Source organism: Ictalurus punctatus, chromosome 4 (assembly GCF_001660625.3).
Source record: "Ictalurus punctatus breed USDA103 chromosome 4, Coco_2.0, whole genome shotgun sequence".
Classification (NCBI taxonomy): Eukaryota; Metazoa; Chordata; class Actinopteri; order Siluriformes; family Ictaluridae; genus Ictalurus; species Ictalurus punctatus.
In genome coordinates this window covers 29,517,419-29,530,383 of record NC_071284.1, presented here as the reverse complement: position 1 = coordinate 29,530,383, position 12,965 = coordinate 29,517,419, and the positions used below count along the sequence as shown (strand labels likewise).

General features: G+C 37.9%; 2 protein-coding genes across 2 annotated transcripts; both read left to right on the top strand.

Moving 5' to 3' along the window:
* The first annotated feature begins 1,456 nt into the window (after positions 1-1,456).
* On the top strand, positions 1,457-3,581 carry LOC108264450 (ATP-sensitive inward rectifier potassium channel 1). The gene is made up of 2 exons (XM_017465993.3): positions 1,457-1,647; positions 1,965-3,581. The coding sequence occupies exon 2, from the start codon at positions 1,984-1,986 to the stop codon at positions 3,061-3,063; it is 1,080 nt and encodes a 359-aa protein (XP_017321482.3). The 5' UTR covers positions 1,457-1,647; positions 1,965-1,983; the 3' UTR covers positions 3,064-3,581.
* Positions 3,582-9,535: 5,954 nt separating this feature from the next.
* On the top strand, positions 9,536-11,006 carry LOC124628097 (ATP-sensitive inward rectifier potassium channel 1-like). The gene has a single exon (XM_047155216.2). It carries the CDS (start codon positions 9,568-9,570, stop codon positions 10,654-10,656), a length of 1,089 nt encoding a protein of 362 aa, XP_047011172.1. The 5' UTR covers positions 9,536-9,567; the 3' UTR covers positions 10,657-11,006.
* Positions 11,007-12,965: the final 1,959 nt, after the last annotated feature.

Below are 12,965 nucleotides of genomic sequence, written 5' to 3'. Positions count from 1 at the left end.
TTTTTGTGCCAAACATATCTTTTGGTATTATGACCAAAAACTTTGGTCTCTTCAGACCATAACACATTATTCCACATTATCCCAGCCCATAACACATTATTCCACGTGGTTTTGGGAGATTGTACATTATTTATTTATTTATTTATTTTTTTAAATGTGCATTGCATACAAGCTTATATGATATTCACATAACAATAGATGTGTGCATCTTTCAGTGGTCTCAAGGAGATTATGAGCTTGGTCTTGTATGGCTGCTTCTGGAACAGGCTCACTAATCTTTACTGGTGATGAAACTCATGATGGTAGAAGCAGAATAAATTCAGTCTGCAGAAACATTCTGCCAATTTACAGAGAAGTGCATCTAATTGAGATGAACTTTGTCATGCAGGAAGACAATGACCCAAAACACACTACCAAGGACTTCATTGGGGGAAAAAGAGGAAGGTTTCAGACTGGCCAATTCAATCACCAGACCTTAACCAAACTGAGCATCTCCTGAAGAGGAGACTGAAGGCAGAAACCCCCCAGAACAAACAATTACTGAACGAAGCCTGGAAAAGCATCACAAAAAATGAATGAAGAATGTTAATGCAAGCAAGGGATATACAACGAAATATTAAGGGTTATTATACTTTTTAACAATACTTTAATTTACTTTAAGATTATCTGTCCTGGGGGCATGGTGGCTTAGTGGTTAGCATGTTCATCTAACACCTCCAGGGTTTAGGATTCAATTCCCGCCGCTACCCTGTGTGTGCGGAGGTTGCATGTCCTCCGAGTGCTTTGGGGGTTTACTCCAGGCAATCCAGTTTCCACCCCCAGTACAAAGACATGCATTGTAGGCTGTCCAAAGTGTCCGTAGTGTGTGAACGGGTACATGATTGTGCCCTGTGATGGATTGTCACACCGTCCAGGTATACCCCACCTTGTGCCCCATACCCCCTGGGACAGACTCCAGGTTCCTTGCGACCCTGTAGAATAAGCGATTCAGAAAATGGAAGGATGGATGTATAATCTGTCACTATACTTTTGCATACCTAAAAATTGGGTGGTCTGCCACCAAAGGTGCTTTGTTCTAACTTTTTTTTTTTTTTTTTTTTAAATCACATATAGATGTAAATATAAGCTGAACTTCTGATCTATCATCTCATATTCACCTTTTGATCTCAAACCAAAATATCTGCAGTGTAAAGCAAAAAAATAAGCTAACTTTGCTTTACCGTTCCAATACTTTTGGAGGGGACTGTACATGACTGCACAAAACCATTGGCCATTTGTGGTTTTGGCATGCTTTGTGGCATGGTTCATGGTTTTGTGTATGGTATTGGCAACTGTGTATTGTGTAAATCTATGTCCCGCACTTTGTGGAAAACAGATGAATTTTGTGTACAGGAAAACAAATGCAGATGCCAAGTCCTGCCTACAGACCATACAAATGCACAGAGTGGATAAAAGGTCTCAGAGAAAGTGAGAGATAGAATGAGAGATGGGGAATGAGAGTGATTGTTATAGTAGAGATAGTCTAGTGATAGCAGAGAGAGAAACTGAATAACTGTCAGCTATAATTTTGCAGTACATTCATCTGTTTTTCCAAACTCTTGGATGTCCATAGGGAATTTATTTATCAGTCTGTCATTTGTTTAAGAGGTAGGTTCCACACTGTACACTTGTTTTCGCTGTGATTTGTGTAGAGGAGAAACTGACCAATCTTTATTTTTAATTGAATTCAGTTTCTTAATCCTATGTATTGTTGTATTAACAATAAAGAGCATAACAAAAAAAAAAACAACAAAAAAAAACAAGGTTAACTGTTTGGTTACGTAAATTTAAAGGGATGTATAATCAAGATCAAAATCAATTTCAATTTGTTTAATTTACAACTTATTACAAGCTTATTTTTGAGTGAAGAAAAATTTCTGACTCTGCACCTTTTTCAACATATCCTATTTTCTCTTACTGTACAGAGTGTTCTTGGTCTTGAAAATGGCACACACTCCAGCACAGTTGCTCAGAGACTATCTGACTGAGTGGCGGATACATCAAAACCGCCTGGTGACCAAAGAAGGCCATTGCAACATTGAGTATTCCAATGTACAGTACAAAAAATGGTCCAGTTTCATGCAAGACATTTGGACCACTTTAGTGGAGATCCACTGGACGTTTATTATGTTCTTTTTTGTGTCTTCATTTATCCTTAGCTGGTTTGTATTTGCACTTTTTTGGTACTGGGTCGGTGGTACCAATGGTGACTTGTGGTGGCAAAACCCATCAGCTAACCACAGTGCATGTGTGGTTAATGTCTATGACCTTACCACTGCCTTTCTGTACTCACTGGAGACACAGACATTTATTGCTTATGGCGTACGAGCCATTACCACATTTTGCCCAGGTGCCATTGCTGTCTATGTTTTCCAGGTTAACCTTGGTACTATCATTCCCTGCTTTTGGGGTGGAGTGGTAATGGCCAAAATCTCACTGCCCAAGAGAAGAGCCAAAGCAATCATGTTTAGTAAGATGGCTGTCATCTGCTCTAGACAAGATACTCTATGTCTAAAGATACGACTGACCAATCTGCGCAAATCACTGATGATTGGAACGCAAATATATGGCAAGCTTATTAAAACAACAACCACACCTGAAGGAGAAACCATCATCATGGATCAGGTCAACATTGAGTTCACTGTGGAAACTGGGAATGAAAACCTCTTCTTCATCTCTCCATTGACTCTCTACCATGTGATAGACAAAACCAGTCCGTTCTTTGAAATGACAATGGACACTCTTCAGAAAGAAGACTTTGAGCTTGTCGTGTTTATGGACAGTGTTGCTGAATCCACCAGCTTCTCTTGCCAAGTAAGGACTTCCTACATGCCTAAGGAGATCATGTGGGGCTTCCAGTTCCTCCCTATTATCTCCCGCAGCAAAGAGGGAAGGTATCGTGTGGACTTCTCAAACTTTTCTAAAGTAATGCCCATAGATATACCACACTGTGCCCACTGCTTTCACAGTGAGAAAGCACATCATCACCACTCCGAAGGTGGCACTGGCAATGAGGGCTTTTAATGTGATTTGTGACAATCACAAAACAAAGATTAACCCTGAAAACATTGATATTTTTGATTAAAAAAAAAAAAAATTATGTACTTGAGATCTCTGGGGTTAGTGAAGGGCAACCATTTCTTATACATTTCTAGCAAGATTCATTAAATGTTATCATGTTTGTTTGTTTTTTTTTTCAGTCTAGCTGTATTGCTCAACTGAGTTACCAATTTAAAGCTGACACTTGCAACATTCAGTTGATTGCTGTATTTTTTGTTTTTGTTTTGTAAGATTGTAAGAAGACTGCATATATGTGTATTTTACTTAAAATGTTGTATAAGATAAAATTATGTATTATGTTCGAAGTTGCGGTTTTTAATGGCATTTCCCCAATTAAATCATTGCTTGATAAAAGTTCATACATTGGTTGATAAAAGCTCTTTGATATTTTGCAGCTCTTGCTCAACTAATCATGTTCTATGTGCATTAACCAATCGTAAATGAAAAGAGATTAAAAATAAAATCTGTATATATTAATATAATGAATGTACTGAGTATTTATTTTTTCCCTAAATGAGTCATTTTCTCCACCTGACTTCTTCTCACCAAGAGTTCCAGGTCTAGTGTCAAAATCGTAAATACTCTTAATGAAATAAAGTTTTCATATTCACTTTTTTTGTTTACACTGCAACAGCAAAATACTGTTCCTTAAAATACTGACCATTCCAGCAACCTTACAGTATATACTGTATTTTGTCTTGCTAACATAGCTGAATAGTTATGTCTGCTTAGTTGTTAGCAAGTTTTCTAAAATAATTCCTTCCTAGGCAACAACTCCAGGCTTTTAACTAGCTTGCTAGCATTAGCAGAAATGATAACAGTGTATATTAATAGAAACAGTGTATATTAATATATTAATATATACTAAATATTTTTAAAAAGTTTTTTCTTTTTTTAAATTTTTTTCTTTTAAGAAATCCTGTCCTCCTAGCTGATTACCATTAGCAGCAAAGATTATAACTAGCTAACAGGTTATCCGAAAGGATTTTGTGTCCTATTCATAATTAAGAGCCTGACTGATGATGCAGTTTGGATAGATAATATGTGATAACCTGACAGAAAAAGATTTTAAAGTATTTGTTAATGGATTTGTATGAGTGGTTAACCTAACATTATTTGTGAGATGATTTTCAAGACATATTCATAAATTCCCATTAGCAAGCTGGTTAAAATAAGCTGATATGACTGGATTTCTAAGCTGAGCCATATTCATAAATGTTCTACTTATCTACACTATATGGACAAAATTATATAATAGGTCAGCAGATATGCCTGGGAGACTGGCATCTGCACCCAGAAGTGGTGGCCCAGATCTGGGAAAGGTTTGGCACAGTGCAAGTGAAATCCTTTGCTGATGCCAGATCAACTTTTCGTTGACTGTGCTACTCGCTGGTCTGCTGAGACAGGATGCACTACCCCATGGCTGCCCTGTCTGTCTACTATATGGACTGTAAGTCCCCATCTATGTTAAAGATGCATGCAGGGCCTGTTGTGACACACTACAGCACCATTGATGGCATCTAGCTGGAGGTTCATACTTCTTATGACCTGAATGAACAGGGCAAGGAAACGTGCAAAAACTACATGCATTGGTGATAAACTTGCATTACACGCATTTGTAGCCAGATTACCCAGATTACTCGAGAGAGACTTGTGGCTAAGCCCAGGGTTGTTGTTGCTGGTATTTTGTTTGTTTTTTATCAAGACCATATGACTCAATTTTGTAGTCAACTGGCTGGCTTTGAAACATTTTGTAAAGGTTAACCTCATCCTTCCCAGTGGTGTGATTGTGCCAGTCATTTCCTAACCGCTTTCAAGTCAGTCAAGTGTCTGTGCCTCATGTCATTGTGCATATGTTAGTGATTAGTGTTTCTCACCAGCCCTGGGATTTTGAAGGGGGTGAAATAAAACAGTAGTTACTCATGTAACTGTGGTTCTATCAAACTGCCAGGATTCCTTGTTATTCAGGACCAGCACAAATCTGGCAGAAACGTAGGAAGAAGGATCCAATGGTTGATATTGATATTTATATTTGTCTTATTCATAATGTCATATGGTCACTTTATTGGAAAGTTTAGGCATGTGCACAGGAATGTACAGGAATGTATCCAGGTTTCTCTCCATCCCTGGTGTTCACACAATCACAGTTACATAAATAACTGGCCATTTATTTATTTCTCTATTTATATATTGCAGCCTACAGATGCCAAAGAGAATTGTGGACTGAAGCTACTACCTATATGGGTAGTCCTTTTCCCAAGTTTTAAGGGAGGTTCTGAAAAGTCAGAAAAACAAAATACAACCCAACTCATTTCCATTAACTATTTTCATGTAAAAATTCAGAAAGAAAAAGAGTCAAATGAACACCAGTTAAAAACACAAAGGAAAAACACAGGGTCAAAGATTGGAATGAACACAGTGGTTTACTGACCAGCCATCCCAGTACCCTGACTTGAGCCCATAGAAAACCTGTAGGGTGAACTGAAGGGGGAGTCCACCAGCATGGACCTGGAAATTTGAAGGATCTGGAGAGATTCTGTATGGAGGAATGTTCTCAGATCCCTCACCATGTATTCCCCAACCTTATCAGGCATTATAGGAGAAGACTCAGAGCTGTTATCTTGGGAAAGGGAGGTAGCGCAAAGTACTGACTGTATGAGTGTATAAGACTTAATGTATAGCCAGTAATTGTACCTTAAGTGTACCCGAAAGTGACCACTTTAAAAAAAAAAAGTAGACTGCTTGACCAAGACAGCAGTACATGTCTACCTGTTAGACCATTTGATTTCAGCTGAACAAATTTAAATTAAGTATAAAGTGATCCTATTGCCTTCAAACATTATTTACAGCTTGACAAGCTTTTGTGTCTCACGTAAAGTAAATTGCTGATTTAGATCATTGTTTTACTTGCTTGACGTAGCCTAAATAAGAGAAGATGTTTTGTGAGTGATTTCTAAGAATAAGTTTACGTGTCTTGACAAGAAAACACATTAACGTGTTTCGCTTTCTATACTAAACTATGTCCTGCAGCATGTTGTGTAAATCCACCCTGCTTTCCTGTAGTGGAACAATAACAAGCAAAGTGATTTTGTGTACAGATAAACATTATATGTACCAAGTCCAGCCTTAGAAGGAGGGGGCAATAGGAAATCTAATAGGTGAGGATTATGAACTAAGAGACAGGGTTTTTATTTTTAAGCAAAACAAACAGGATTATAATGTTATGATTCTTACATAAAACAAATAGACATGCACTTTTCAGTAGAACTTTTACCATGTTCCTGTGTCATTGATGGGTTTGAAGAGAGAAAGAAAAGAATATCTGTAGCAAACAAGCTCAACATTATATTCCATACTACCACTTTACTGCGTTTGCATAATATTTCATGGTTATTTCACTGATAGAGAGATCACATTCATCCTGGCTTACCTGAATTTAGAAGTGCTCTCTGTTTATCTTGTCTTGCAGGGTCAGTTCCAGATATCACTGTCTATGTGAGGTGTCCCTTTAATGTGTTGGTTCTAATTGTTAATGCAATGGCCTAATTCAATACAAGGGATCTGTGGGTACACTATAGAAAGTCCGAGATCAATACATTCCACCGTTTTTCCATCAACCTTCCTACACAAGGCTGCAATAAATGATGGGATAGGAGTACATGTGTCTGTCTATTTCTCTCACTGGTGGCTGAATGATTCCAGAGCGACCTTAGGGTAAAACCTAGGGGTCCTGTGTAAGGTTACTGTATTTCGTCTAAATTTGGAAATAACCTGTGAATGAAGGTCTATGATCTGCACAATGATCCCTACTGTGTCTAGTATGCACTTTATGGTACAACTTCAACCGCACAGAGCTTTTTGTTCTTTGGACCCCTTACCCATCTGTATCAGTGCAAGACACAGGGTGCTCCCATGTCTAAGCAGAGGCGGGATTACTGGGTGGGGTTGTCACGAGGAATATTTCATCATCATTGGCAATACTGAGAGGCATGAAGATGGTGCATGGTTCCATGAACACAGGATAACCAGGTGAAGTTTTCCTGATATCCAGAACTGCCTTCAACCCAATAGGCACTCTGGGAGTATATTCCAGGGAGGTAAGTGACATAGCGTGAAGTATGTACATGTACGAAACTCAGTACACATATTGTTCTCATCGACCTGAACAACTTTCATGCTGACCATCATTAGCTCCGCCCAACAAGAAGTCAGCCATTTTGGATTTTGTGAAAAGCTCATGCGGTGAACATTTAAATACTCCTCCTAGGGGATTCATATGATTGTCACCAAACTTGGTCAACATAATGGCAAGACAATGAGGATGCAAAATTTTGAAGGGGTTTTTGATATCTCGAACGGTTTCGACATGGTGAGACAATACATTTATGGCAAAATAAAGGGAAACAGGAAGTGTCTCATATCTTCTGCAGGCAATGAGTGATTTAGATGAAATTTGAGCTGTATGCTTGGTCACAAAGGCTGATCACATGGATGTGACTATTGTGAGTTACGGTCATAGCACCACCAACTGGCAGCAGGACGTGTGTCACTTAAAACAGACTTTTAAATAGTCTTCTTACATGTATTTGAATCGCTTCAAACTTGGTCAGATTAATGTCAAAACATGAGTCTTGATATTTAAACAGTGTTTCTGTGGTAACAAATCAAACTTTAATGCTCTTTTCTTTCTATATTTACGTGTTTTACTTTACAGCACTCATTTCACTAGGCATTGTTTTCATACACACACACTGGGTGGTGATGGCACCGTAGTGCTTGGGCCCGTCATCACTGCTTGCAGCTATATGTCATCTGGAATTTCCCCTACAGAAGATCAATACTTTAATTGTCTTTAATGTTGACTTTGTCCTACTGATGACTGGTTTGTAGGGTGGGGTCAGAAATAAAGAAGTGGTCAGAATGTCCAAGGTGGGGGCAGGGAGGAGCCCTATATGCATTTGCCATATTTGTGTACACATTGTTGAGTGTGATCTTGCTGCTGGTTGGACACTTCATGTTTTGATGAAAATTAGGAGTTCCAAGGTTTGATGAAAATTAGGTGTTCCAAGGTTTGGTGTCAGGGTGTGCAGTTTTCTGCTTGGCTTGCTTATAGCAGAGTGTAAGTGTCCAAGTGCTAACTTAGCATTAACCTGAAGTGGTAAATACACGGCCATTATTACGATGACTTTATTCTCTCAACAAATGGAAAAGCCTACACCTTGAGGTATTCCAAATGTGGAGAACAGTGTTTATCAATAATGCCCATGTTTGTGCACATACTGTACTTGTTGTTAACATACTGTAGATAGATGCAATGGTAAACTTTCATGAAGTTCAACAACAAGCTGATCACAACTTGTTTTGATCCATAGGAGCTCTTGTAAAATGTATATTAGTTTCCCATATGTTTGTAATAATTGAACACTACCAATAAGACAAATAATCACTAAACAGCATTGACTGTCAGATTGTTACTAATGCTGGCCAGCCACAAGACTGGTTCACGACAATGAATCTGCGAGATGCACGTGTCTCATTACTCCAGAACACAGAGATTTTTGAGGTTTGTTTGCCAAGGACAGGCATTGCAATTCAATTTCCTGCCTCTCTCTAACATCAGTGGTGTTCTCCTAATGCTCCTACTGTATTTAATTACTTTTACAGTCTCACTAACAATCTTTAATTCTGTCTAATTATATAAGGACTAAAAAGAGCAGCTTTCAGCCAAAGACAATCAAGGTTTTTTTTCCCCCACACACTGTTCAATCTGGTGTTTTACTATTGAATTTACAAGCAAAGGAACATCATGATGCTATTAAAACTAAGCCTAAAATACGTAATGAGCTGAAAAATGTCATGTTAAGGAACGTACAGGTATAAGAGCATAACATAACATGAACTGAAATCTTGACCAATTGTAAGTACGTATTGGTTAAATCCATGTCCCAGACTAAGGGTACAATACAAAAGCACATATTTGGGATAAAAAGGTGTTAGAGACACTGAGAGTGAGAACAAGAGACAGGGAGTGGGAGAGATAAAGTTCACTGCCAATACAGAGAGAGAGAGAGAGAGAGAGAGAGAGAGAGAGAGAGAGCGATCCAGAGAGAGAGAGAGAAATCACCAGAAATCTAGTTAGACCTTTTTATTAAACTATTGGACATCCGCAAGGGAACATTTTTAGCAGGTATGTTCTTTACTCTACACTTTTTTTTGCTGTGATTTCACTGTGAAATTGGTGTGCTAGTAGTAAGATCATATAATAAATAAGACAACAACTATTTGATGAGCTCAGTTCAAAGGGACTTCTAATGAAGGTCTTCAATGTGAATTCATTTAATTTGCAAACCTGAAACGACTTGTAATTTTAAACAAGCTTATTTATGAGTGAAGAAAAATTTCTGACTCTGCACTTTTTTCAACATATCCTATTTTCTCTTACTGTACAGAGTGTTCTTGGTCTTGAAAATGGCACACACTCCAGCACAGTTGCTCAGAGACTATCTGACTGAGTGGCGGATACGTCAAAACCGCCTGGTGACCAAAGAAGGCCATTGCAACATTGAGTATTCCAATGTACAGTACAAAAAATGGTCCAGTTTCATGCAAGACATTTGGACCACTTTAGTGGAGATCCACTGGACGTTTATTATGTTCTTTTTTGTGTCTTCATTTATCCTTAGCTGGTTTGTATTTGCACTTTTTTGGTACTGGGTCGGTGGTACCAATGGTGACTTGTGGTGGCAAAACCCATCAGCTAACCACAGTGCATGTGTGGTTAATGTCTATGACCTTACCACTGCCTTTCTGTACTCACTGGAGACACAGACATTTATTGCTTATGGCGCACGAGCCATTACCACATTTTGCCCAGGTGCCATTGCTGTCTATGTTTTCCAGGTTAACCTTGGTACTATCATTCCCTGCTTTTGGGGTGGAGTGGTAATGGCCAAAATCTCACTGCCCAAGAGAAGAGCCAAAGCAATCATATTTAGTAAGATGGCTGTCATCTGCTCTAGACAAGATACTCTGTGTCTAAAGATACGACTGGCCAATCTGCGCAAATCACTGATGATTGGAACGCAAATATATGGCAAGCTTATTAAAACAACAACCACACCTGAAGGAGAAACCATCATCATGGATCAGGTCAACATTGAGTTCACTGTGGAAACTGGGAATGAAAACCTCTTCTTCATCTCTCCACTGACTCTCTACCATGTGATAGACAAAACCAGTCCGTTCTTTGAAATGACAATGGACACTCTTCAGAATCAAGACTTTGAGCTTGTCGTGTTTATGGACAGTGTTGCTGAATCCACCAGCTTCTCTTGCCATGTGAGGACTTCCTACATGCCTAAGGAGATCATGTGGGGCTTCCAGTTCCTCCCTATTATCTCCCGCAGCAAAGAGGGAAAGTATCGTGTGGACTTCTCGAACTTTTCTAAAGTTATGCGCGTGGAAAGTCCACATTGTTCCCACTGCTTTCACAATGAGAAAGCACATCAACACTCCGGCGATGGCACTGACAATGATGGCTTTGACTGTGATATGTGACCACTTGTCAGGAAGGTCTACCAGATACAACGAAGATCAAACCTGAAAACAGTAATAATTTTTTAATTAAACTTTCCAAGATTAACGAGGAGATCGCTGCTTATTATGAAGTTATGCATTTTTTATTCAGACCAAACATGTAGTTTTCTTAACAAGATTAATTCAGTGTCATCATGTTTCATTAAGTTAGCTGTATTACTCAACTTAAATTAATTACCATTTACCAATTTAAAGCTGACACTTGTAAGATTGCATTACTTTACATTACATAGTACAGCCAGAACGACTATGTATTTGTTTGAGTAATCGTTTTGTGTTAAGATATAGATTTGTTTCTTTATTTTCAGTGACTTTTAACTTTAGCATCAGAATTTAATATTAAATTGAATTGTACTACTTAGTCCTGCTAATCCATATATATGGGTATCTGGAGCCATAAGATTTGCAAAAGAATAAAGAAGTTTTTTTTCATATAGGTATTTATACAGTTAGTTGTGTATAATTAATAAATAAAAATGATCAATCATTAATCATTTAAAAAAATAGTTAGAAATAGCTCTGTGGGAAAAGAGTACCGAGACTCAAGCCTATACCATGATGACAGGCAAAAACAACGTGTTCTGACAACAATGTTTTTCCCAGGAATTCACACAAAGCACAAGTATCAAGTGAATAATAGCTTTGTTAGAATGAAATAGCTCAAAGTTCAGCTATGGTTAAGGTTACCTTTTATACATGTATTTTACTTGACATTTTGTACAAAAACAAATATTGTGTTCAAAGGTACTTTTATGTCTGAGTTATATCAATTACAATGGATTTAAAAAAAAGTATACACGTCCCTGTTGTGGTAGGGTTTTGTGAAATAAAAGAATAAACACTAAGATAAATCATGTCATCTTTTCTCACCTTCAATGTGCAATTGTAAAATATACAAATAAAGTGAAAAAAACAATCAGAATCTTTTATAGGGAAAAAATAAAAATAAAAACTTATTATAACCTAGTTGCATAACCCTAAACTAATATTTTGTTGAAGCACTGTTTATTACACGACTCAGTCTTTTTGGGTAAGAGTCTCTCAGTGTGATATATCTTGGGTTGACAATATTTTATCTCCTATGCATCTCCTATGCACAGCCCAGTTCAGGTCACCCCACAGATTTTAGGTGGATTCCAGTCTGGGCTGTGCCTAGATCATTCAAACATATTGATTGTCTATTGGTTAAGCCATTCCTTTGTTGATTTGGATGTATGCATTAGGTCAAAGTTATGCTGAAAGGGGAAATTCCTTTACATCTTCTGCTTACTAGCAGACACCTGAATGTTTTGCAATAAAATTGACTGGTATTTGTAGCTATTCCCACAGTTATGTCTGAAGAAAAGCAGCACTAAAGCATGATCCTGCCATCACCATGCTTCACCATGGGTATGGTGTTGTTTTGTTGATGTGATGTTGTTTTGGGGGTTTTTTTGGACCAAATATACCTTTTGGAATTATTATACCTTTTGAAATTTGTCTCATCCGACCATAACATATTTGGCCACATGGTTTGGTGTGATTTAGTTAGGCTTGGATTTTTTTTTTTGTGAGAAAGGACTTCCATCTAGACACCCTACCCCACAGCCCAGGCATGGGAAGAATATGAGAGATTATTGTCACATGCAGAGAGTAATCAGTACTTGTCAGATATTCCTGCAGCTCCTTTAATATTGCCGTAAGTCTCTTGGCAGCCTCCCTGGTAAGTTTTTGTCTTGTCTTTTTGTAAATTTTGGAGGGATGTCCAGTTCTTGGTGATGTTACTGTGTTGCTCCATTTTCTCCACTTGTTGATGATGGCCTTACACAGTGTTCCATGGTACATTGAATGTTTTTGAATTTTTCTTACCCCTCTCCTGCTCAGTTCCTTTCAACAGTGAGACCATTATCTGTGTAAGCTCTTTGCAGACCATGGCTTCAGCAGTTGGATGAAACCAAGAAGATGTTAAGAAAATCCTACAGAAGCAGCTGGTTGGGGTTAATCAGAATAATTTCATTGATCGCAGCTGTATGATAATTACTTTTTTTTTAGCATGAGATTGAATGTGATTGGTTCATTCTGAATACAGCCCCAGCCCCAATTACAAATGGTTATTATGTATACCCATTTATAATTGTGCATTTTTCCCCTAAAATATTTCAGAGGTTTTTTTTTCTGATTGTTTAAAATTTTTATGCATCGTAATTTCACACTGAGTGTGTAAAATGTTCTAACATGATTTATCTTGGTTTCATTTTTTTTCATCATAAAACCTTGCATGGGTGTGTAGA